Below are 27,432 nucleotides of genomic sequence, written 5' to 3' on the forward strand. Positions count from 1 at the left end.
CCCCCAGGTGATCCACATATGAAATGTGACGCTTAAACTCGGTTTGTGCGTCACCATGCCACTGCAGACCCACATACTTCCATGCTACAAGAATAGAATGTATGCACATGAATGGAAAAGCAGACTATTTTACCCTGTGCAAACCATTTTTATTTATCTGTCCCTGCTGAGAGACTGATTTCACTATAATTGTAAAAGTCACTTTCTTGAGTTAGAAAACAAAACAAACAATAAAAAACCTCTCTGTCCAAACAGGCAAAACCCTTCTACTTTCAACAGCCACAGTAACACCAGCATTCCTTTATGGATTTATTCAAGTGTGTACAATAGTCTCGTCTATTACTAATTTTTAGGCACTAGACCTGTATTTTCATCTTTAAGCAAATTAAAAGTATGTTGTCTAATTCTTTTCCTAAACAAATTTTAGTATCATATGTGGAAAATACATGTAAGTAAAGTATCATATGTGGACAATATGACTTAGAATGTCTTAAAATCTTAGTTAAATATTCTCACATCATGTTTTTTTCCATTTCTAATTGCAGGTTCCTATGATTCTGAAACTTAATGAATCAATGAATGAGACAAAAGAGTCATAGTGTGTCTCTCCACAGAATCACAGAATCAGTTCACAGAATCACAGAATTGAACGGGTTGGAAGGGACCTTGAGAGATCATCGGTCCAACCCTCCTGCCAAAGCAGGTTCCTTAGATCAGGCTGCCCAGGTAGGCATCCAGATGGGCCTTCAGTATCTCCAGAGAAGGATACTCCACAACCTCCCTGGACAGCTTGTTCCCAAAAAGTACTACTAGATGCCAAAAGATGTCTCTTTTCGCAGCCCTTTTAAAGCTATGAAAATGAAACGTTATAAAATGCAGTTTACCTTACAATGAACGATCAGCTTTGGCTGTGCTGTTACATTGCCTGATTCATCCAATACTTCAACCTGAAAGGGGAAAGCCGTACCATTTTCAATCTTAAGAATTTCAGAATCGGGTTTTACTTTCAACTGACGTGGTGGGCCTGTAAAAATGCACAATTGCAGAACAGCAATTATATTTAGGTAACCTTCAAGACCCTAGATTTCAGTTTTTGCTATCTTGAAAAGTGTTTTAAAGCCACATTATCAAGGTATATGTGGTAACAAACACTTAGTTCAATTCAGGTATACTGATTTATGACAATAAGTTTCTTGACACTTTCTGTCTTTCAATACATATCACCTGCCACTCTTTTGAATGAATTCAGTAAGGAATAGTTAGACAAACATGGTGAACCCCAAAATATTAATGTTGAGATACCTGATCAATCATAACATGCAGCAGTTTAATAATGAAAACCACCACAGCTACAATTTGCGTGCAAAGAAAAACACAACAAATTTTGATGGTATTACTTAGTAAAGTGAAGCTATTAAAATAAATCTATCCCCTGAATGTATAATTAGTTTCATCAATTTTAAAATAAGAGAAGGAAATCATAGATTACTATAAGATGTTTCTGAAAAAGGACCGTATCTTATACCTTCAAACATCTTTTATATAAAACCATTAAAGCTTCCATTTGAAACTCAGTGATAGAGGAACAGAAAGGACTGAAATAGCTTCTATTCGCTCCTTCTTCAGAAAACAGCTTCAATAGCCAAGGGTAATCAATAAGAAAGATAGGTACTTCAGAAGGTCTAAATTGCCAGAAGCAGAAGTTTCTAAAAGGGGATGCAACTGCCTTCAGTCCAAGGTAAATAACTAAGCAGTGCAAAATACAATCTGCCTCAAGTCAGATTGTTCCACCCTGTTTTCTACATGAAGCTTTAACTCCCCATATGGTAACAAAAAAGGGAATAAACCATTCCTTGTTGGCCTAGAGAAGCCTGAGGTACATGAATTCTCTGCAAAATGAGACAGGAAAGCCATCTGATAGGTTGAAGGATGATTTTTGATCTATCTCCCAAATTAAAAAACAAAACAGCAAGAAAATCAACCACCACAAAAACAAGTAAAAATGGATAATAGCAATCATGTAAGGAAATGCTCAGTATCAAGACATCCACAAAACATAAAATTCTGGTAAAGGTGGTGGACCTACAAACTTACATTTCTTGTGTTATGATGAAGTCAATATATAACACTAAAATTCTCATACAAAATCCCATCTTGCCTTGCCACAGCATCCCCCCCTACTATACTGGGGTAATAAATTGAATGAGAACTTATTCACAAGCTGTCTTCTACAGGGACAGCAAATTAATGACGGTTAGTACAGGTTAATGTGCTTAATATTGAAGAAAACTGATGAGATAAAAAGATTCAATTAATGGTCCTAGGTTAGAAAAACACTAAAAAAAATTAAAAATGATGAAGAAAATCTCAAGTAAGCAAATTCCAGCTGCTAGAATAACAAACAACACTGAGCTGTGACTTTTATGTTATTATTACCAAGACTGACATGCTGTTAGCTTTGTCTAATTTCAGTCATCACTTGGACGAGTTAGAATATCTTCAGGAAATGCTTCACTACATGTTTTATCTCCTTGGGAGAAGAAACATATTAATAGGATCAGAATAAAGTTCAACAGAAATTCACCAAGTATTCAAACGATACTTACCAGGCTGCAATCTTATTTTAAAAATTTGTGTGTCTTCTTTCAAACCAGGAAGAGTAACCTTCAGATTAAAGTTCTAATGAAAAGAATATTTTAAATATTAACTTTAAACAAAACCAGATCATAGAAAAATTATCTCTCAGTCATGTCAATCCATATATATGTAAATTTCAAAAGTACAACCAAATTTTCTTGCACTGCTACATAAATCAAGATTTTTTCACTGCACTAAAATCTATTTTTTCATGTTATTACTCCCAGCGATATTCAGTCTAGGATTTGCACGTTAAACTAGGTTCTGAAACCACCAAAAGCAGCTATCATAAATTGTGTTTTCCTGCTTAGAGGCTTGTTTTACTGGGGACAAAATCACAACAGTGATTTTGTGAACAGCATAGCTTCAAAGAAAGGACCTGCAAGTTCTGTGTTCACTGTATCAGCTGACTGCCAGAAGGAAGGTGACAGACTTGCTATCCATCTCATCTTGGAATAAAACCATATGAAAAACAACACGTGCTGTACAATTCCATCACTAAAACTGATCTTCACATGAAAGCCAGAGAAAGAAGCAGTCTAATGTTAGTAAGTTGAACTATTCATTACTTCATTCAATCAAGCTCTGCATTCACGCACTAGACACTACCCCTTCTATGTTCCCAGCATCTCTTATCTTTAAACCTTTTTCTTCAATGTTCATTTTTGACTTAATCTTTTTGACTTGGCATCTTGACACTGTACTATTTTCTAACTCTTATTCATCAGTTTACGTCTTTGACTTCATTCATTTTAATCTTTCAACAGTTGTGTCCTCTTCTCTTGTATCTTCATGGTCCATTCATTTATCTACTTCCCTTCTGCTTTCAAGCATGGTTCTATACACACTCTAGTAAAGAACTACATGTATTTTCCTCTTTAAACTTTGTTTCTCACCCTGCTCCTGACTGTATTCAAAATCCTACAGGGGAGCAGTTGTCTTACAATTGCTTACACACTTTTCCAGTTTTCTCATTGACTCTACACATAACACCAGAACACACTTTTCTCTGACTCGACTGGGTGAAATTAAATCTACAGAACATGATGAAATCTACTTCTCTTTCTTGTCTATCAGTGCTTCCCTCACTGATGACTGTGATCTTCAATATTTTGTAGTTCCATCAAATTTCTCTGTCCATTCTGCATTACTACTCCTACATTTTTCCCCTTCCTTCCTTCTCCATCTTGTTCTCTCACTTTCTGCTAAATTATTTCCAGAATCCCTATTACTATCTGTTTTTAAGATGCTGAAAATGTCTATGTTCTTCTCTGCTTATTTTAATCACCAAAAATTACACTGTGCCCTCACCGCTGCCACAAGCTAACAGACTGAAGCTGTGGGAAAGACGAATTGCACTAAGTAGAGCCGTAAGAAGTAATTTAAAAACATCCCAAGAAATAGCCATAGATGTTTTTTTTTTCTTAAAAATCAATTATTTCAAGTTTAAGTTCATTAGCATACCTTGCCCTGGTAACTATTTACACAGCCTCTAGCAGTGACACCCTTAATGACGCAATTTGTTCCTGCACTCAGTTTTTCATATTGCAATGTCAATCCACTAAAAGAAAAAAAAAAGAATAGATTAAAAAAATAAATAAATACAACAGAGATCATTCTAATTCTCCAAAAAGATATATATATATATACACACACACACACATTCAGATATTCCTATGGAAATAACAGCAAAAGTGCAAGTTATCTCATGTTAAAAGTATCCATTACATCACTCAAACAAAATCCTGAAAAGAATTACCATATTGCTACAAGAACAACAACAAGAACTAACAAAAATCACCTCCACAACACCCCAACCCAACAACAAGAAACCAACAAACAAAAATATGATTGGATGGCTGAATTACCTAGCTTCAAGAATTGGTTTAATGTCATCTCTCAACTGTGTCGTGTGACCAAATTCATCTTGCAATTCCAAAGGAATATTGAAGGGCACTCCAACTTGAAAAGGAAGCTCCAAAAGACCCACCGAAAATTTCTCTGGTTTGCCCTCTAAGAGAAAACAACAATACATTTTTAGAAGCAGTTATGTATGTTCATTGGCTTTTTCTTAATGAAAGCTGCAGTTAAGAGGTGGTTTTCAACTTTAAAGCATTGTAAACAAAAAACAATTGGTTGATTGATTTTAAAAAACAACAACAACAAAAACAAAAGTCCAAACAAACATACTAACATTAGAAACAATAGTTAAAACCTACTGCCACACTCTAAGGTATAAAAAAACATAACAGAACAGCCAAAAGTTTATACTTCTGATATCAACACAGCACCTGATAATGGGCAAATTTCTTCTGGACAGCTTTTAACTAAACATTTAATTCCTCTAATTCTGTTAAAATTATGCATGCAGCATTTTTGTTTTACAATTATCCCAAGTTTGGGAGATTAATATGAATAAACAGTATTTGAACAAGATAGCTGAGTGTGTCTTTCCTGTGACATCTTGCCCTGTTAGATGGCCTCCAATTAGGCACTCCACATTAAGACAAAACATGGACATTTAATAGTTGTGAAGTCTTTGGCATCACTTGCACAGAGCAATGAAAATAGGAGCCCGTGAATCAAAGTTTTGTGCAATCAAACTTTCTTGGCTAAGTGGCCTTTGAAAAAAGATGCAATCAATATAGCACAGAGCTAGATAAATATCCTATGAAATTAACAACTGCATTCAGGGTACCTTCAGGGTGTTACTACCAAGGATTTTCTTTTCACAAGATATGTGAAAACTACAGGGGATACAGGGGAACAGAAAATATTACCTTGTATTGGCCAGTTACTCCAATGGTAATGGTAAGTAATAATTTGTTTCCAATGAGATTTAATTTTTTTTTTTTAATGTTCAAAGGAAACATTAATTGCAGGCTGCCATGCTGGGTGAAGCTGTAATACTGTTGAAAAAGATTTTTTTAAACACAGAATGAAGTTCTACAAATTTTAGGATTCTCTTTATGTATCTTTATGTATTCATTTAAAGATTTTTTTCCCCTTTCTTCTCTTGGAACTTCATAGAAATATCTTGAGATTTCAATGCCAGGTTTTCAGACATATGTTTAAATAATTGCTCTTTGGAAATGATGCCAAACATTTCTGCTGTATCATCACACAAAAAATATCTTAATGTACGCCACCAAAAGTACTTCAGAAGCTTTTAGAAGAATACACTACAAAGAACTCTGTTCTGCCTAAAGGGTTTGCATTCAAAACCTCCAGTTTACAGAAATAATAGGAGGGTACTGAAAGCATCTACTCTTTCTTGATCTTCTAGAAACAGATAATAGCTTTACCTCCTGAACTTGTGCTGAAAATATCCATTTTAATATGAAATAAAAAGGAAGTACTGTTTTTTGTTGCCTCCCCAAGCCTTCTAAAGTTCACAGAATCATAGAAGGGTTGATGGGGAAAGAGACCTCTGGATATCATCTTTTCCAACTCCCCTGCTCAAGCGGGGACACCTAGAGCAGGTTGCCTGGGACCGCATCCGGATGGCTTCTGAGTATATCTCCAAGGAGGGAGACTCCACAATCTCTCTGGGCAATAAGCTCCCTCCAAGCATTAAGAAACACTTGTGGTTTTGTTTTGTTTTTTTACCATGTGGATGACCAAAGCACTTCCAACCTCCATACCCTTCAGGTATTTATATACATTGGTAAGATCCCCCCGAGCCTTCTCTTTTCTAGACTGACGAGTCCCGGCTCTCTCAGCCTCTCCTCATAGCACAAGTGCTCCAGTCCCTTCATCATCTTTATAGCCCTTTGTTGGACTCTTTCCAGTAGCTTGGTGCCTCTCTTGTACTGAGGAGTGCAGAACTAGACACAGTATTCCCTGTAGGACCTCAACAACAGTCGACAGAGGGCAAGCATTACCCCTCATGCGCTACTGGCAACATTCCTCCTTAAACACCCCAGTGCATACCATCAATCTTCCTTTCTGAAAAGGCACATTGCTGATGCACATTCAACGCCCCAGGTTCTTTTCTGCGAAGCTGCTTGATGCCTTTGCATAAAGCTGTCAAGCTGGGAGAACCCCAGCATGTACTGGTTTACGGGGTTGTTCCTACCCAGGAGCAGGACTTTGCAGTTCTCTTTTACTGAGGTGTATGAAGCTCCTGCCAGCCCATTTCTCCAGCCTGTTGAAATCCCTCTGAAAGGCAGCACAAGTGTATCTTACCAGCCACTTCTCCCAGTTTTGTCCAACTTGCTGAGGGGACACTCTGCCTTATAATCCAGATCATTAACGAGCATGTTAGATAGGATCAGACCCATTATAAACCTCTGTGATACACCATGAATTGGCTCCAATTAGACTTCACTGTGCTGGTCATCACCCTCTCAGCCCAGCTGTTCAGAAAGCTGTCAATACACCAGTCTGCTTATCCAGTCCATGCTTATCAGCTTGTCTGTTTGCATATTGTGGGAGATGGTGCTGAAAACCTCACTGAAGTTTAGACAAACAACGTCCGCTGCTCTCATCTCATCTACCAGACCAGTCAATTCATTATGAAAGGTTATCAAGTTGGTCAAGCACGACTTCCACTTGGTGAATTCCATGCTGACTACTGCTACTGACTTTCTTACTCTTCCTGTGCTCTATCACTTTGCTGGGGATCAAAGTGAAGCTGACCCACCTATTCATAATAACGCCAAGAAGAAAAAGAGCGATTCTAATTAAGTAAAAATTTATTTTTGTAAAGTATGTTAAGAAATTTCACATCATGGAAAAGCTTTTGATTCCATCATCACTTTTTTTTTTTTTTTTTTTTACATCTATTAGACAAAAAACAAAACAAAACAACCCAACAGATTGTATCTTGGATCTACATCATATTTTACATGCGAGTATTACTTTTCAAGGCTGAAAATTACCTCTCCCAACTAAAACATGAATAATTTTGATACAAAATGAATCAAAACAAAACACAAAAAGTAAAAGAAAACTGGCATGGCTGGAGTTCTTACCTATAATAGTAAATTTAAATGTTTTAGATGGCAGAGTTCTTCCTGCATATGTGTCTGCACTACTTTCATTTAATACGACTTGCAGCTTCAAGGTGTAGTTCCCAAGTTTCTGAAGATTTTCTAAAGAGAAATACAAATAAATTTATAAAGATAAAGTGAAAATGATAAATAAACTGAAAATATTTCACCTAGGAACTCACCCATTTTTTTAAACCAGTATGGCCATTTGCCTCCATGCTGACTTATATGGGAAATTATCTCTTTATTTCCTGTAGGTGCTGAAAAATAAACAATAACCTACATGTATTTAGGATTTATAACGTAATTCTCTATTATATAAAAACATGTCACTTTTAAATCTGAGAAACAGAAATTCAGTTTCAGTTTATCACATTGATTACGGCTTAATAAAATATTTATTTCCGCATCTAATCCCATTTTAATTAAAAATTGCTAGCCCCAGACACGTTAAAATGTAAGCAGCACGTTTATGAAGCTGTGTTTTATCAGCTCTTTCATTATATGTTCCCTGTCAAGTCTGAGCACTTGCAGGCTGTGCAATTCATACTGTCAACTGATCAACTTGACAAATGATAAAACAAATTAGCTTAAATTGGAGCAATGGTAAAAAACATGAGGTCAACTGCAAGTATATCTGAGCAAAATAATAACGTTCTTTTTTTTGCTTCAAATTGTTTTGTTTGTCTTTATAAACACTTCTGCTGCATGAAACCACAGCCTGAAAGAACGTATAATGAAACTGAGGTAATTTTTAGTGACTGGTGCTATAACATCAGATAGTACAGGAACAATACAGTTAAAAACTCTGGCAATAATATATTCAAAATAGATTTTAGTGTAATTTAAGTAAACACAGAATGCGACTGCAACAAGATTACATAGAATAGAAAGAAATGCATGAGAAGACACAACTTGATCTATTGGTTAATATAAACAATTGTTTCACATCCTGCTTTTTCACCAAATGACATATATAAAGCAACATTTGCCAACATTTTTCGGTGTATTTCTTTGAACATTTAATTTTGGAAATATTGGGTTATTATAGTAAGTTATGATGTTTTTTACTGTAACATATAATTTAGAGAAATAATTTCTAACATAATTTAATATATGCACATAGTTTAATATATATACTACATATTTTCAGCTTTAGCAGTTATCAACACTGAAAAAACAGAACTTCTCAAGTAAGTAGTTTTCCTATTGCACTGTCAACTGCCAGCAACCTAAACTGAAAGCCTCTATATATTATGCAAGATGAACACCTTGAAGATGCTCACATTTCTTGTATTGCCCCTTTATAGATTGATCGTGCAAGGGGCAAATTTATCCATAGGAGAAATTTCTTCACTTCTATGAGAAGTGAAGGAAGTGTAACACTTCTGTGCATACTGATACGCAAAAGTGACAATAAAACTAATGGGTTCTTAGAAGAGAACCAGTGGGAATACCTGAGCTTTAAAGGGAGGGCACTATTACATTCTCCTGTTCTACTGTTCTGAAAGAGGATACAACCCTAAGTTATTTACGTTTAAAATTTGCAAGCAACTTTAAAGGTAATATTTTTAGGTACCAAACTAGTCCGGTCTCTAGCTTTACGTAACTTGAATGAATTGCTGTGTTAATTGCAAATTCCTTTAAACCAGAAACTATGCATATTATGAAGAGAATCTGAAATTGATACGCTCTCCTTTTATGTGTCAGAAGAGTTAATAGTAATATAGCATTGAGACGTTAAATATTTGGCCTTAAGGCAACTGTCATTTCATGAAATGTGGCTTTGGATGCATACGTGAAACTCTGATGGAATACTGTCCTTGAAATTAAAAGCTTTACAAGTCTACCAAATTCTAATATATGCACAAGAAATGATACACAAGCAAATATTTTACATTTCATGCATTTTTAAATAATAAAGACTATTTAGAAAATAGTCTTTAAAATTAAAGATACTAAAGTACTTACAATGTAAAATAACCTTGAGTTCAACCAGAAGTTTCTTTGAACCTCCATGACTGGTACCAGGAAGTTTTTGCATTGCTTCTCCTTTTTTATTCAAAATTTCTATTCTTAATGCCCCTATATTTAAACAGAAAAATGAAGGACTTTTAAAGTATGCTGTCTTTAAGTGACTGGAGATTTCTGTATTATTTTTTTTTTGTTTGTTTGTTTTTAACAGAGGTGAACACTATCACTTTAAACTACCATTTTCCCTTTGAGTATTCAGAAAACGAAACTGTACCTATTGGTGTACCAGCAAATCTTGTTTCATTTGGTAATAGCTCATCTCCTTCAGGCCATGTTACAGACAATTTGTCAGGAAGTCTAGTGAAAATGAGAGAAAGAACAGTTTTTCTGTGAGTTAAAAAAAGAAAAAAGTAATTTATCTTTAGTAGAACATATATGAAGCTCCTTTTCTGGAAAAAAAAAAAAAAAAAGGTTCAAACCCATTTGTTCTTGTTTAAGAGGGTTTTTTTGTTTCTGCTCAAACGGTTGACTGCCCTTCCATTGGGAATAAAACTAACCATATGTTTGTGCTTCCTGAAAAAATACTAAAACTCTTAGTAGGAACTGCACAAGTAAATCACCACAATTCAGAGCTTACCTTGCCATTTCATCCTCTATGTATTTTTTAACAGCTTTGTCAGACACTGTTCTGTCAAGTTTTGAGATTGGAATAGTTTTCGTTTCAGCATACAATGCCTTAGGTTCCTGGAAAAAAAATAAGTCAAGTTAAAAACAGCCAGATTATAGTACCTTTGAGAGAAAAACTTCTCTATCGAGGGACCGATAGGTAGACACAAACATAATGCAATATGCTAACAAATGGTGACTCTTTGAGCACTGTGATAGAATTTGCTGAAATCACAAGGGTTAAAAATGGGATTGCAATATACTAGCGAGCCCAACTGTGATGCTAATGTCGTATGGAAATTTAATTAATTTAAATTCATTGATCATGACTAATTATGTTTAATATGCGATTTACATTAAAACTGATGTAAATAAGCAATTTGATTCTTTCTAAGCAATTTGATTTCTTTGCTAAATCCAGAATTGAACAGTTGTTGAAAAAAACAAAAGAATTTTTGAAGTCTACTACAATTCAGTTTACAGATTCCATAAGCATATGAGGTATGAGAACTCTTTTTAGTATTTGTCTTACCAAAGCAATTTGAACCTCTCCTCCAGTGGCAAATATATCTCCATCATGGTCTCCATACAAAAAAAAATTCTCAATGCTTCCATAGAATATTGGAAGAGTCTTAGTGGTTTTCACCTGTTAGTTGAAGACAACAGGTAATTTCAATACATTAAATCTGCATTAAGTGTATCGTATTTGCCTTTTATACAGTTCGAATGCTGTTACGAAATAAACAAAAAAAAAATCCCAACATCAGTGAGGACCTAACTTACCAGCTGCCCAGTTTTGTACGTTTTCCCATCCCACTCTATTGCAGAATATACTGTCCAAGGGCTCTGCATTCTTTTGGATGGCAAATCAGTACGTGTCGTTATTCCTTTAAAGACAGTGAATTTAATCTGTTTGTCATATTTCTCATGACAGTCTTTGAGCCACAAAGCAAATTCTCTGTCAATTTTCATTCGCTGCTCCTATAAGGAGATAACAAAATAAATGCGTATTATCAATGCATTGCACAGAATGCAAACCTGACAATTTGTGAAATATGAACGATTATAGGAGAAAAGAGATATTGTAGTCTAAAAAAATGGTATCTTCAGCTTGGAAACAGTACAGTATTCCACAACAGTTACACTTCCAGCCAGAGAAAGAGTTTCCCTCTGTACTCATATTCTGTTATGAGGATAGTCTTTCCACAAAAATTGTTAAAGAAAATAAAAGGAAAGACAAATTTATTTTTTTCAGATTTAAAGAGTCAGCTTTAATACTCACTGAAACTGAGAGAAGCGTCTGCTACAAAGACTGCAAAAGTGTCCAGGGTGAAAGTTCTTCAGAAGCAGAGAAATAACCAGTGGCACGAACAAATGACCCGGAAGCACACATTTCATTTATGCCAGAAAGCAAGATGTAATAGATTAAAATAATCACCTGTCCATTGAAGATTCTTGTGAACAGAGTATTCTTGTCTTTTAACTTCAGTTCTAGATCCATGAAAGTGAGTTTGTTTGTGCTGACCTGAAACTTATCATTGGTAAACAATGCACCAGAAATTCTGTTGTAGCATTCAATTGGTGCCAATCCTCTCTTCTTTGGAGGAGCACACCAGTCAAAACTTAAACAAAAGAAGACAGACATTAAAATCATCTTCTGTACAAAGGAAGGTGCTTACGTTGTAGAAAAAGATTGATCTACATTGTAGAAACTGATTATTACTTACTCTTCCACAGTTGTGTATGGGATTAATCTTCCATTCCAAAAACATTCAAAAATAGGTCTTTTTCCTCTGGCACCCTTTTCTACTATAAAGCAGTCGTAATCTTCATCATCATCATTTAATTCTTGATTAAAAAGAAGACAGTCTCTATGAATAAAATTCTTAAAAACCAGTGTAATATCACACAACACAGCATTTAATGATTATCTGTGCATAATAGGTTATGCCCAGTAGCATTACACATGATACCAAGTTGGGTATTTATTAGCATTTTTTTGTTTAAGAAATACCAAACAAAAAGTGTAAGGAAAATTTTAAACAGAGATTGAATATTTCCAAACATTAAGTATAATTTGAATAAATAATACTTATTTCCCCCCCCCCTTAATGCCATATGACATTCTTCTAATGTCAAAAATCTTGTCATTATTAAACTTCATTTATTGTGTTAAAGGAATTTCAAGGGGTGATGATTTTTTTTTTAAACCCTAGCATTTAAATCTGAAAACCCATCAAGACTGCATAAAGCAAATTTTACATTTAGGGCTTAGTCTGCATGTTGTCTACTGCAGTATTCTGGTGTTATAATGTCTTGAATCAAACTTCTGCTCATTATTTTCTCAAAAATCTAACAGTCAGGAAACCGAAAATGTTTCAGTCAGACATTTTTGTAAGAGCTTATAGTTTGATAGCAGAGGGAGTTATGTCAAAGAACAAGTTTACATGGACAAGTTACCAAAATAACCAATGTCAAGAGGTGAAGTTCTCTGTTTTGCCACAATCCCATTTAGATGATAATTTATGCTTCAATTTAAATTTCTTTTTCTAACTTTAAAAGATTTGTAGTAGTAGGATTGTTTATAATATGACTTTACCACCGATTAGCAGCATAACATTTCACTCACTTGATGGATAACATGGATCATCGGGGTATGTTTCTTTATCATACAGGAAAGGATGATATCGGATGATGCCTTCCACTATACCTTCTCCTTCAACAAGCGCCTTAAACTCAAAACTATCTGCTGTAGTATTTATATACAATGTCTGCATGTCATCTTTGATCTCTCTAAGATTGACAATCTTTGGTACTTTTCCTTTTTCAAACAATGAAATCTGAAAAACAACAAAAAAAGTTGATCCTCCTTAGACCAAAAAACCTAGAGTAATTAGCATTTCTGGCATTTGTGTTAACTATTAGCAAAATGCATTAGCTTCTATGCTGCAATGATAAATAATGTTACTTCTCAAAAACTAAATTACTTTTGTATCTTAAAATGCTGCTGTAGTTCAAAATACATAATTTTTACCCATAGATATAAAATTTCTTACCTCAATGTCAATGTAGTTGAAAGGGCTTATGTCTTTTGTTACAGCATTAGTTTCATTCCCTTTTGGTCCATGGATATAATAGTGATAGATATGTCTGTAATATTTTTTAAATGAAAAATACATCTCCAAAAATTGAAATTAGAAAAAATGAACATTATAATTTTCAGTTAAACTCTGCAAACAACAAGTATACCTGATACAGAATATTTACTAAAGACTGCGAGTTGTTCTTTTTCACTTCTTTGAACTCTTATCTCCTTCACACATAGTCATTCATACGATCAACTTTTTGATAAAAAATAATCAAGAATATTACAAATTGGAAAACAATACACGTGAAAAAAATATTGTTGTTACATAGCTACAGATCCAACATCAAACCACAAGCTAGTAAAACTGTAGGCTGTTTTGCACTCTAGAGATTAAAATGAACTAGAGCCAAAAAACCTCCCACATTGTTTCCAATTTTTTATATTGATCATTTGAATAGTAATAGAAGTATTTAACAATCACCAGCCTTACATTATTCAAAAAAAAAAAAGTTACCCTATTTCAATATAGACAAAGCTATGGATATGACCTGCATATTAGAAATACATCTTTTAAAATCTGTAAACATTATGCACTAATAGCACCCGCATCCATTTCAGAACTGCAAAGATCTATACTGTCAGATAGGTTAATTCTTTACGTAGAGATATGAAGTTTGAGAAAATTTAGGAGCTTAAATTCTATTTAATTCAACTTTTCAACAAGCTAGCTAATTCTTCCAGCTTCCAAAGTCTGAGTCCTTAAACCTCATGGTAGTGGTTTGCAGAAAAATGAGTTTATACAAGCCAATGAGACTGAATGTACAAGGAACCTAAATCAACCTGCAAATGTTTATAACCTCTTTGCTTCTGACATCTACCACACTAAATTCATCTCAAGGAGAGATCCCAGGTCAAAATTCCTCATGCTCTCATTGCTCTTGACTTTAGAGCAGACTGGTATGTCCTCACTGCAGAGCATTTTGCTTGCACCTCCTCTAGACCTCAAGAAGTGCTCTTGTGGCCTTAAAGCAGAATTGTATTGGGATTGATCTTCCCTCCCTCCAGTTCAAAGCATCTGAAATAACGAGGGCTGTTCTGTAGTCCAATAGAGCAGAATGAAACTGGTATCATCCTGTGTAGCAAAAGGCATGGCAGGAGGATATTCAGAGATGTTTGAGGGAATAAGGCCAGCTGAAATACTGGTAATGAATTGTATAACACTGTGAAGCAAAAATCTTATTAGATTTGCTGTAACAGCTGCAAGGGTGTAATTGAGTAAATGGTGCTTGGCTTCCCTCTCAAGTGGGAACAGTTTTTTCACTTTGGGAGACCTCTGGAATGAAGACGTGTAAATGCAGCTAATCATCAGAATAGACCCTAGAAGCTAATGGGGTACCTAAGTTATTTATCAATGTAGATGTACCCCAAAATTTCCATACAGTTATAAAAGGTTTCAGTCACAAGTTATGTGAACAGCATTTAATATATTATCTAATCTAATCATCATATTATGTATGACCCATTACTATTACACTACAGTAACAAAAATAAATAAATTATAGATTAGAAACCAAATTCTAGTTCACCAGTTTTTCAAAATTGGACTACACAACACTAGCAATGAGTGGACAGTATCATACAGAGTTCTCCCTCTAAGGCTGGGATGAAGCAGCATTTTTATATATATATATATATTTAAAAACACTACGAACACAAAGTTAGATACTAAGGTTAGGAGTACAGCTGTCAAAGTAACAACATATTAAGTTACTCATAATTAGATTAATGATTAATAATGTAACAACAAAATTGAATAGGTTAATAATTAGAATTGATAATTATATAATAATTATAAAGTCACACTGATGCTGATGTTTGTAAATATCTTTCTTTGGATTGGGGACTTTTTCAGTTGTGCTGATTTTAGGAAAAACAGCCAAGAATACATCAACAAAATATGCATCATCAACAGTCTTAACAGGAACAAAGCCATTGATGATGTACTAATAGGAAGCAACTTGTAATTCTCTGATTTTGTTAGTAAGCCTAATTTTAAATCAACCATAAAGCACCAACTTACGCCAGCTGCCTTGTCCAAAGATGAAAGTAGTTTTTCAAGTACTGCATATGATCTAGTTGAACACCTGTAATGACAACTGCCGTGAAACTCTCTTTATCCCTTTCTTCTAATATTAGATTATGAAGAAATCTTTCATCATCACTTGTGATATGTGTAGAGTCAGTTGGCTACAAAAAGAGTAAAATAATAAGAGCAGGAATGTAAACTGAATTGCTGAACTCCCATCAGCTTTGAAAGGACTAAAAATCAGAACAGGAACGCAAACACACAACACTATGTATCACAAAGGACAAATGCTCAAAACGAAAGCTTCCGTATTCAAAACAAATGAACTGAGAATCCATGATCCAGTTCATTTTCAACTCACTCATCACAGTATTTTAAATGTTGAGAAATGCATTTAATCATGCTTAACGTAGCACTGCGTAGTACCTATGTCCTCATCTATCAAATGAACGATCGTGTGTCCAAGATGTAAGAATTTATACAGTAAATCACGCCAGAAAAAAAAACATTTTTGTTTTTAAATGGATAGTCTGCTTTCTAGAATAGAACTCATAGAGAAGAAACATGCTTTGGTTGTGAAACAGAAAACATGAATCCTCGGTTCCAGCTGAAATATCTACCAGTCTCACAGAAAAAATGAAGTTGTGATCGTCTTTTCCTGGATGAATGCACCTTGCTTTTATATGACAGGTTCCTAAGCTGCATAAAAACACAGTGGTTACTGTAATGCTTCATGCTGGACCAGTGGATAGTTTTTGCATATGCTCCATCCAGAAAAGAAGGTATTTTGAACACAAAGATTGAGATCTTTCTAGAAATCACAAATGCCTGATACAGCTTCACGCCTCATTTTGCAAGAAAGCAGGCAAAAAGGAAATGTTACTAAATTACTAAATGTTTCTAAATGTTACTAAATTAAAGGATGCACCTCTGAGCTAACTGTAGGTAGTGAAATATGTTAGTCACCAGTGTCCTATTAAGGCTTACTTTCCCCAGGGAACCAAAGAGCTCTCCTTAACCAAAAAGATAATTAAACCAGTTTTGGTGCCTTTTATCAAACTCAAACTGCAGTAATCCATTACAATTTCTATTTCTGCCATAGCATTCACTTGGTCACCTACGTGCACTTTTTCAGGACATGCATGGGACAAATTCTGACATTTAATTTCACGTCAGTATTCCAAAATTGCCTGGCTACTTCAGCCATTTATATCAACTTCTTTAGTCTCAAGTTGTCTATCCATCAACTCCACACTGTTGAGTTACTCTTCTATCACTGAGTGCTTCAGTATCTATCAGTTTCTCATTTCTTCCTTTAACACTACACATTGCAAGTGATGCAGAAGTAAAGAAATCCCCAAACAAATATTACAAAAACATTACACAGGAATTATGTTACAAGAAATACTACAGGAAATCATGTTAGCCTGGGAACACTTTCAATTAAAAATGAGAAAGCATCAAGCCTACTTACTTTCCTATTTCGAATATATCCACTATATATTGCTTCTTTGTTCTTCTCCTTCTTTTCAAAATCCTCTTTGGAAAGGACAAGTTCATGAACATCCTGAGAATCCGCAGGTTTGCTTATCATCTGTTTATATTTTAGTATTTAAAAATCAAAATGAGAGTTAAAATGAATACAATAAAATAATTTAGTGACATGATGTGACATCTCTAATGTTTTAAAATGAACCCAAGGATTGGTATCTACTTACCCTGGCAGATTGTCCAACGAAGAATACTGCTTGTTTGCCGCCAACTCCAAAATATGAGATATCACTATTTAAACTACGAGGTACTGGCAAAGGGCGAACATATCCTGAATGATCACTGCGAATAAAAATAGCTTTAATAAGTTTTCTCAAGCCGATTATCATTTAAAGGAAAAAAAAAAAAAAAAAAAGAAAGAAAAAAGATTCTTCTGATCTAACCAGCTTGTATTAAACTCTTCCCTGCAGTCCCTCTCTTCAAATCTTTTATTTCATAATTATAATTCCAATTAAAAGCAATGTGCCTAAAATTCCTGATGTACTTTTTTTTTAAAAAGGATGTCGATAGAGTAACTTCTTTCTCTTTAAGTTATCTTATGTCTTCTGTCCCTTCTAGCAAACCAAACTGCATTCAGTGAAACACACCTGACCTTTTCACCTAATTATTCTTTCGCTTATGTACTTTTTTTTTTTTTTTTTTTTTAAACACTGAAAGACAGAAAGGGATTTGGCAGTGAAAATCTTACAGAAAAAGAAATATGCTACTGTACTTAAAAATTCTCTCCCCTGCTAACTGAAACAGTGACATTGCCAATAGGTCTGCATCATAGGTACTGTGGTACCAGCAATTATCTACAGGTTTAAATGGTACAAGATAAGGGGCAAATCTCTCAGTGCTCTCCTTTGACTACAGCAAAATGTTAGCTGTTCTGCTTATGCTAATGAAAATAGATCATTAAGTGAGCCTTCTTCCTTATGACATAACACCTCAATGAAAACACTTTTGAGTCAAAATTGGAAATGCCAGCCATCTCTTAAACAGTCTTGAGGAGATGACAAACGCCATCAATAACTCAATTCCATGTCTTTTGAGTCAGCTTGGATGGATTAAGTCTTACCTAGTTTAAGCTAACAACAGCAAAAACACCTATTTCTCAAATTACCACAATAACGAATGAAAAGGTGCAGACAAGTATCCTAGTGTAATTTACAGCTACGCTCTTATCAGTATCAACCCACCATTTAAACTTATAGTTTAAAAATACTACACATTTCTATTGTTATTCAATTCACCTAGAGCAATCTCAAAAACAGTGTTTCTTTACTAATGACTGGACAAGATAACCTAGTTATCAAAACCCCAAACCTTATCATCTCTATTATCACTTCCTGCTGCTCCAGTACTCTTTACGTTAGTTTTTCATAGAAGTTATTTATGATTAAGGCTATGATCACGATCTTCAAAGAATCCTGTCCTTGGCCTAAGGTATTTTTAAGGTATTCTTAAATGAAAAATGACTAAAGCTCAAGAATTGTATGTAATTACTTGTCTGGAATTTTTCTACAGTAGGGTTAACTGTCACTGTACATGTTGAAATGGAATGGACTGAAAACCATAAAATGTATTATTGCAAGCATCAAGAAACACCATAAACTACTACTTTCTTCTTTAAAGGCAACACTTTTATTTTGCCTAGCCTTCTTCAACAGATACAGACATCTTCAGTTACAATTTTGCATTACGTTGTACACAATTACATCAAAAGAAAACCCTAACCAAAACCCTGTATTCACTATACCCTTGGGGAACCTGTCACTGAATGCATTGTTTACTGCACTACTGAAAAGCTTTCAGGTAATAGATGAACATGGCTTAAGAGCTCTGCAGAACACAGAATGCTCTTAACTGTATGCAGATGAGTTGAAGACAGCTTAGAAAAGGCCACGAGAATAAAATAAAAAAAATGTTCTCGCAGTACCATAGCATCAGGAGAGTATTTCTGTGTTATGAAACTTCTTTATTTTCTCCTCACAGAATATACGTACCTGATGTGCAATCATAGAATGGCAGGTTTCAGGTAAGCACTGCTGAAGAGCTGTGCCTTCAAATGACAAATTGTACAAGTGTTTGTACAATTTGCCAATTGCAAAAACGATTAAAACATTCTAACCTCTCAAAGTCACCTTGCCTTGTAAACTTTGACAATCTGTACACCGCCCAGTTGTTAAGCTCTTTGGAAGTCATTCCTCTTCCATTATCAATCACAGCAACAGCTGGTTTTCCATTGGAATCATCAAATAACTGTTTGGGGAAAAAAATAAAAATAAAAATTAAGGAGCACAAAAAAAAAGAAAAGGAAACCCACACCTGAGAAAAGCAGAATGTTTCTATCTTACCAATTTGATCTGTATGCTTCGAATACCAGCATTTCGGGATGTAGCTGATAGAGAATTGTCAATCAACTCGGCAAGGGCAAATGCTAAAGAAATTAGAGAAAAATCAACATATTAAAATCCTGTTCTTAAAAGACAACACTTAGACGCACATTTGCAAGAGTTTCTTCTAAGCCATCAGGATAATACATTCCCATCCTGGGTTTATGTGGCAAGGTGTTGGTAGTGGGGGGAAGGGCTGCAGGGGTGGCCTCTGTGAGCAGAGCCCTGCAGCTGCCCCATGTCAGATCAGAGCGGCTCCAAAAAGGACCCGCTGCTGGCCAGAGCTGAGCCAGTGACTGAAACTGATTGCATCTCCGTGATAACATACTTTAAAAAAAAAGATCTGTCAAAGAACTACTATATTCTACCTTCAAGCCACGCTGTAAAATGTAATGTTTTTATATGCCAATAGAAGATTTGATGTTGATAACATCTTCTGTTATCCAGAGGTTTTCTATCACTGGAGTTATGTACTTTGTTAGCTATATGGTAATGCACTTTAATACTGTCCTTTTGAAGCAGATGGCAGTGGACATGATTTTTGCACATACTTCATACACTTTTATGAAAAAGTGTACTAAATGATGCAGGCATTGATGCAATCAGTACAGCATGGAAGTGAGCATAATGTTAAGTGATGAAAGTGAAAAATGTCTTATGAAGAACAGAAAGGGAACAGCAAAGAAATCACCTGTGCCAGTAAATAAAGGAAAATAGAACATTATCGTTTCATTTCATAGTAACATTCTGAGGCCTGCTGAAAGAAGGAAAAGAGGTTTTTCTACCAAGGGAATGATCAGCATTTCATAGGAGAGGAGCAGTAGCTGCAAAATACATGACCACTTATATGAAGTGCAGTACTGAACGATTTCATATTCATCAAGAACTTATGAGATTTAACAGTTCCTTCTATCAAACTGTTTGTTTGATTGCAGCGCTGTTAAAGTGAAAATAGAATGAGAGTTGGATTGTTTGTTCATTTGAGTCTTGTTAAATTCTGTGACTGTGGAGAATGGAAATGCTTCTAGTTAACCCAACTCTAGCAGTGAGGACAATACTTCCGTGTTTTTTGGAATTAACACATTTATCTAAAAGTATTTTTGTCACATTTTTTTCTATCAGCCTGCATTAATGTATGTAAGCAAGCAATAATTCAACACTGATGAAAATCATGACGAAGAAATCTCATCCTACTGATTTTGTTATTTCTCTTGTAATCTATTCATATATGCAAAACACACAGCTTAAAACAACAAACGACTTCAGAATCCAAAGATGAGACTGGAAAAAGAAACAGAGAACATTGCCAGTAACAGAAAGAATTCTGATGAGTGAAATTAGCAGTAAAGTCAGATAACCTAAGATAAGATGCTAACCATCTACCTCTGGGCGGCTTCAGTATCCGTAACAGGAACCTCCCAATACACCACAGCGCATGTCACTGAAATATGACACGAGGTAGCAGTATGATGTTGCAATGTTTCATTTTCTGAAGAACAATCAAGTCCTGTTCAGCATTAAGATCTATCACCCTGACACAAACACATGGTATCTGCTAGCTTCATACAAGCTAGCATCATCTGCTAGCTTGTATCTGCTTCTTCTTATTCTCCAAAGGAACAGTCCCACTGTTGACAACACTTTGACAACCCAAAACTCAGAGTTGGAACTAGTGAGGGACATGAAAAGCAATGAGAAGGGCTTCTGCAGGTACATTGCTAGCAAAAGGAAAGCTACAGTAAGCATCGATCTGCGGATCTATGTGGCAGGAGAACCAAGGACAACAGGCACTGAAAGGGCTGAGGTACTTAATATGCTTTCCTGCCCCACCCTCATCCCTTGATCTTCACTTGCAAGGTTTACCCCGAGCTCTACCAGATGCTAAAAGTTACTAGCAGAATGTGTGGGGAAAAAATCATCTCCCCTAATACACGAAGACACGGGGAGCTCACATAAGCCCATGCATGCAAAGGACACTATGGAAGCTGTCTGATGCCATTGCAAGGCCACTCTCTACCATCTTTGGTGACTGTTTAGTGGTGACAGCAGAAAAGCATATATCTTCTTCATGAAAGGCAGGAAGGATGTAGGGAGCTACATCCCTGACCTGTCACTACAAGAATATCACAGGTCCTTGCAGAAGACATTTCCAGGCACGTGAAAAGTGACACAGAAACACCCGGAGTAGCTTTACCAAAGATGAATCATGCCCAACCAACCTGATTGTCTGCTATGAGATGACTGGCTCTGTGGACAAGGGAAAAGCAGTGATGTTATATATAGCTTGACTTTAGCATGGTCTCTGATGTGGTGTCTCACACTAATCTTATAGACAAATTGCTAGACAGATGAACATAATAGGTGAGTTAAAAAATTGGCTGGGCCAACAAACTCAAAAGGTTGCAATTAGCAGCACAAAGTTCCAACCAGCAGCCAGTTACTAGTGCTGTCCCACAGGAAACAAAAATAGGGTCAGTAACACAGTCTCTGTGCTCTCAGTAAGTTAGTTCACGGCCAAAACCAAATCTGGGGAAGTGGTGAATATAATGGAAGGCAGGGCTACAATGCAGAAGGACCTTGACGGAAATCTCAAGAAGTTCAACAAAGGCAAATCCGAAGTCCTGCACTAGGGATACGTTAAGCCCATGCAGCAGTACACACTGGGAAGCACACTTGCTCTAAAGCAGCTTTACAGGAAAGTATCCGGATTGGCATCACGTTGAATATAAGTCAACAGTGTGCTCCTGTGGCTAAAAGAATGCCGACAGCACGCAGAGCTATATCAACCACTGTAAGCCAGCCCATTAAGGGAAGTGATGCTTCCTCTCTGTTCAGTACTTGTCAGACTGAATTTCAGGTCTTCTCTGAAAGACACTAAAATACTGAATTGAGTCCAGAAGAGACCTCCAGATGATAAGACGACTTGAGCACAGGACATACAAGTAGAGGCTGAGGGAACTGAGATCATTCAGACTTAGAAGAAGGGTAAGGGAAACCTTATTGTTCTTTTTGTGTTAGGAGGGTACAGAGATGAAGCCAAACTCTTCTCGGAGCTGTACAGTGACAGAACAGGAAACAATGGACAAAAGCTGGAACATGGAAAATTCACTAGACGTGGACACACACACACACATATATATTATATATATATATATATAATATAATCATGGCAATGGGAATGTATTAGAACATGCTGCCTGAACAGGTTGTGAATGTCTCTCATAGAAACATTCAAATCTTCAGTGGGCTTGTCCAGACACCTCATCTAATTAACTCTGCTTTGAGCAGGGGTGATGATACGACCCCTAGAGAACCTTTCTGACTTAAATTACTCTAGGATACCACGAAACAGTTACACATCTCCAAGACTTCCCAACGTTTCCTTGAAAAACCCTTGGATGGCTACTGCAGGTAATGATTACCATATACAGACTGTAATTTTCAACATCATCAGTTTCAACCATCAATTTGGTGTCATGAAGAAATGAAGTAGCAGTCTACTTTTACAAAAGCCTTGAGCTTAACCTTAAGGGCAGAAGCATCAAGTTCAGTTTGAGAAATTATACACAGACAAGAAATGCTCAGGCTACTTTGTACTGTTGTACCTGGGTTTTATTTTGTTTAAAAAAGTACAAACAAGAACCTTAATTAAGTAGAACAGAACGTGCATGCCTAGAAAAAAGAGCTCCTGTGATCCATAATTGGTATAGAAAATGTGAACAAGAATTGATGCTTTATGGTCTCTCCCCTGGCAGACAAAGTAGAGTTTAACAATGAAAAAAAGTCACATCTCTTTGTATAGATTGAAGTAGTTAACACTTCACATCACATGCAATTAAGCTGGGGGCTCAAAACTACAAACTATTACAAATGCTAAAAATGTACATGGTTCAAAAGGTAACTGGACGTATTTATGGAAAATAAAAGTTTACAGGCATGAACTCAAAAGTGCCCGAATTACATTTTTTGCATCTCTGCCTTTCTATTCTCATATTACTTCTCAGATCTCTGATAATAGCTGCTGGTGGGAACAAAACCAAGAACTAGGAAGGCACTGAACCAAAACAGTGTCTTTTCGTGAGCAGGGAAGGGGACCAGTGAATGAAGAACAGGAAAAGAGTGAGGGGGCAAAAAGAGAATGTTACTTTAAACAATGCAATTGCTATTTACAGACACTGATGAGTTTTTTTTTTGGAAACAAAAATCTGTGGGAATGGTTTAATGTTTGCGTCTTGATGTTTGCATTTTTCCAGACAGTTTTTAGAGTGTTGTACCTAAAACATACATACTTAAAAAGCAGTCGTAACTCCAGATATCTTTTTCAGAGAAACCATGAATATTTTTTTTCAATAAAATAATACAAAATGCTAGTTATGCGTTTAAAATATGAGTTAGATAAAAACTAAAGCATCTCTCTCTCCCACTCCTCCCCCCAAATTTGAAGTAAATTTTACCAATGAGAGCAAGCATTAAGTTTTGTAGAACTACAGACAGAACACCAGGCAAAAGACTGTGGTAGCTCATATTAAAAATGGTCATCAGATTCAAACACAAATCTATTTTAAGTACAACAGACAAAATACTGATAATAAAAATGATGATCTGTCCTAATGGCATGTGCAAGATCATCATCAAGACTCATGTCTAAAATACTCAAACTTCTTACACATATATTTGGGAAGGTATTTCTGTAAAAATGGCCATGAAAGAATCCAGACAAAGTCATGTTTCAAAGAACCATTTGTTTAAACACCATAATTAAGTTTCCTTTTACAGCTACTGAAACTATATTTTCTGCCAGCTGCAACTACAAGTTACATTATTCATAACCATTACATTCATATAAACAATTTATGTAAGATTATTTTGTCAAATACTTACGCAAAGGATTTTGCCCTTCACTGGCATAATATTCATACATTCCACTTTTGACAAGTGTATCATAGTGGGGCAGGAAGTCAATTCGCTCCTTTGTTGCTGTAAGTAGCATTTGATCAACTGACTGTAGTAGATATAAAGTAACTCCATCCTGAACAAGATCACCTGCAATAAAGATGAAATATAAAGTATACTGAAGAACGTTCACTGCACTCATCAGCTTCTAAGAAACAATACATGTTTAGTCTCAAGTATTCTCTGTATTTGCTTAGGCTCTGACTACTCAGCCTCCTGGCACAACACCTAATTTAAAATCTTTCCACATTCCCAAGTTTAATAATGTGATAATAATAATTCTCTGGTAGGAGCTATTTATGAGCCATTTTTCCTATTATTTACAGATTTGTGATGGAAGTACAAAAAAATATCTTTTATAGTTGTAAACATACTATCAGTTGTTAAAAACTTTTCAATTTTGTGAAACTCAATGTTGTCACAAATCTTGACAAACTTACAGAATTTTTATTTCCAGTTAATTGCTGCATGTAATAGTGTTAAAAAAAAAAAAGTATCATGTGATCTTTACAGTCAATATAAGAGACAGCTGTATTTATTTTGCCTTCTAAGATACTTACTGAAGTTGTCTTCTGTAATTTCTTTCCTGTTTGTTGTGGTGATAACAAAGTTTTCATCAGAAGCTATGCCAAACGCCTACAAAATTAGAGGTCATTTAGTTACGATAAGAAACTACTCCATCAAGTGTTCTGATAAATGGAGGAAAAAAAAAACAAAAAAACAAAAAAACAACACAGTGCTCTTTCTATTCACTTTGCCACAAATTACTAAAAAGCAACTAGGTATTTCCCCCAGAAGTAGAAAAAACTAATTCCAGGACTTAACTTTGTTTGCTTTCTCAACTTAGCTGAAGTGATTTGCCTTCTTAAAATAACATTGTAGGGAACAGGAATTTAAGAAGGAGGAACTGTCTTACAGGTAATCACCTCGGAGGCTGAATAACGAGACTAACAGTTCTACCTCAGACTGCACAACTTGAACAGTAATGAACTAGGTGACCCATATTTAATTATGCTTGAAGGCATTAAACCAAACATACTGAAATACTTGTTTTCCAATTATACATGTATCATACATGGAATATTAAGGTTGCTTTTAGAAAATTCTTTATCATTAAAACACTCGAGTATATTCTTCGAAACCTAAATCATTTGCCCCCTGCTCTTTCCAACTTCTGAATGCTTCTGCAGCTCTGGACTTTCTATCCTGCTTTCTACATGCCTCTACGTATATGTCTCTACACACCCCGATCTCTGCACCCTGGCAACCAACATTAATATCTCTTTCTGAAAATAACGTATCAGGTATCTGTATTTTTTTTTTTTACTGCCTCTCCAAATCTTTGAGACTCCAGGTCTGGTGAAAGCCAACTCTGGTCATGTTTAACTCCATCAACCCTTTTAAGCCTGTGGTCACGATTCCAACAGGTCCAGTCTTAGCCAGACCTCTCCCTGAAGCTCTTGCACTACATGTAGCAACCTGCTCTGATCATTTCCCATATCTCTTTCTTTCTATACCTAGTGCTAAAACTCTCAAAAATATTTTTAAACCACCATTTAAGGTTTTGTCAGAGAAGTCTGCTTCTTATCTTCCAATTACTTTCACCTTGGTTGCTACCACGTTAAAGATACAGCTGGCATCCATTAGCAAAATACCTCAACAACAAATTATTAGATTTCTCATAGCACTTGGTACAAATGAAACAAATGGACATGACATGAAGTGATTGATGTTCAGACTCAAAAATATAATAATTACTCTAGACTTTTAACTGTTATGTAAAAGTCACTTCAACTTAACCTCTCACACTGCACCGATTTCCATATGGCAAAGCTGTGTAGGAAAGTAACACTCAGAACAAGGAAAAGATGGGCAGAGGCCAATGGAGTGAGGTTCAACATGGCCAAGTGCTGGTCCTGCACTTTGGCCACAGCAACCCCATGCAGCACTACAGGCGTGGGGCAGAATGGCTGGAAAGCTGTGCAAAGGGAAAGGATCTGGGGGTGTAGGGTGATGCTTGCCAGCAGTGTGCCCAGGTGGCCAAGAAGGCCAATGGCATCCTGGCTTTTATCAGGAACAGTGCAGCCAGCAGGAGCAGGGAGGTGATCGTCCCCCTGTACTCAGCTCTGGTGAGGCCAAACCTCGAGTGCTGGTTTCAGCTTTGGGCCCCTCACTGCAAGAAGGACATGGAGGTGCCGGAGTGTGTCCAGAGAAGGGCTACGAAGCTGGTGAAGGGCCTGGAACACAAGTCCTGTGAGGAGTGGTTAAGGGAACTGGGGATGTTCAGTCTGGGGAAGAAGAGGCTCAGGAGACCTCATTGCTCTCTACAGATACCTGAACGGAGACCCCCTCTCCTGTGGGGAGCTGGGGGTCGGCCTCTTCTCACAGATAACCAGTGGTAGGTCTAGAGAGAATGGTCTCCCGTTGTGCCAGGGGAGGTTCAGGTTGGACATGAGGAGGCATTTCTCCTCAAAAAGAGCAGTCAGGCGTTCGGATGGGTTGCCCAGGGAGGTGGTGGAGTCACCGTCCCTGGGGGTAGTCAAGGAAAGGTTGGCTTAGGGACATGGTTTAGTGGGTGACATTGGTGGTAGGGGGATGGTTGGACCAGATGATCTTGGAGGGCTTTTTTCTTTTAATCTTAATGATTCTATGAAATAAGCAATTAAAAATACTAACATCCTACCATGCTCTTGGAGGTTAACAGTGAATAACTGGACTGGAGAGTTTTGAATCTGAGAGCACAGATTAGCATATTTTCCTTCCAGATATAAAAACAGCTTCCCTGTTTTCTCTACACCCCCTCCCCCCCAAATTTTCTTCTACTTTCAAAACCTTGTGAAGAGTCCAAGATTTATTTGAAGTGTAAGAAAGCAGGATGAGGTAGTCCTTGCACAAGACATGAGCCTGCTGTCTGAGTAGGGGCAGCCTTCTCCTTTCTGTGCTCTCACTCACTGTACGACTGGATCTCAATGAAGCTGATGTAACTGCAGGCTCATAGGCAGCTCCACACCTGCATTTCCTGGGGGAGCCCAGCATTACTCCATGTACTGGAGGCAGCTCCTTTCTGCGTAACTCTGGTTGTCCTTTGGAGATAAATTACTAGGC

The 27,432-nt window shown here is 36.2% G+C and overlaps 1 protein-coding gene across 1 annotated transcript in view; it reads right to left on the reverse strand.

The window, feature by feature from the left end:
- SMCHD1 (structural maintenance of chromosomes flexible hinge domain containing 1) overlaps positions 1 to 27,432 on the reverse strand; it is a gene marked incomplete at its 5' end in the record, with an annotated part of 78,791 nt that overhangs the window by 40,731 nt on the left and 10,628 nt on the right. The window contains 22 exons of the mRNA XM_084281659.1: positions 885 to 1,024; positions 2,607 to 2,679; positions 4,102 to 4,198; positions 4,506 to 4,650; positions 7,614 to 7,733; positions 7,814 to 7,891; positions 9,603 to 9,716; positions 9,880 to 9,962; positions 10,243 to 10,349; positions 10,804 to 10,917; positions 11,055 to 11,252; positions 11,710 to 11,893; positions 11,999 to 12,119; positions 12,901 to 13,111; positions 13,328 to 13,421; positions 15,440 to 15,606; positions 16,920 to 17,039; positions 17,164 to 17,278; positions 19,128 to 19,240; positions 19,336 to 19,418; positions 24,256 to 24,417; positions 24,888 to 24,963. Coding sequence (XP_084137785.1) covers positions 885 to 1,024; positions 2,607 to 2,679; positions 4,102 to 4,198; positions 4,506 to 4,650; positions 7,614 to 7,733; positions 7,814 to 7,891; positions 9,603 to 9,716; positions 9,880 to 9,962; positions 10,243 to 10,349; positions 10,804 to 10,917; positions 11,055 to 11,252; positions 11,710 to 11,893; positions 11,999 to 12,119; positions 12,901 to 13,111; positions 13,328 to 13,421; positions 15,440 to 15,606; positions 16,920 to 17,039; positions 17,164 to 17,278; positions 19,128 to 19,240; positions 19,336 to 19,418; positions 24,256 to 24,417; positions 24,888 to 24,963 — 2,715 coding nt within the window. The remainder of the gene's footprint in view (positions 1 to 884; positions 1,025 to 2,606; positions 2,680 to 4,101; positions 4,199 to 4,505; positions 4,651 to 7,613; positions 7,734 to 7,813; positions 7,892 to 9,602; positions 9,717 to 9,879; positions 9,963 to 10,242; positions 10,350 to 10,803; positions 10,918 to 11,054; positions 11,253 to 11,709; positions 11,894 to 11,998; positions 12,120 to 12,900; positions 13,112 to 13,327; positions 13,422 to 15,439; positions 15,607 to 16,919; positions 17,040 to 17,163; positions 17,279 to 19,127; positions 19,241 to 19,335; positions 19,419 to 24,255; positions 24,418 to 24,887; positions 24,964 to 27,432) is intronic.

The sequence above is a fragment of the Netta rufina genome (assembly GCF_964035555.1).
Source record: "Netta rufina genome assembly, chromosome: 2".
Classification (NCBI taxonomy): domain Eukaryota; kingdom Metazoa; phylum Chordata; class Aves; order Anseriformes; family Anatidae; genus Netta; species Netta rufina.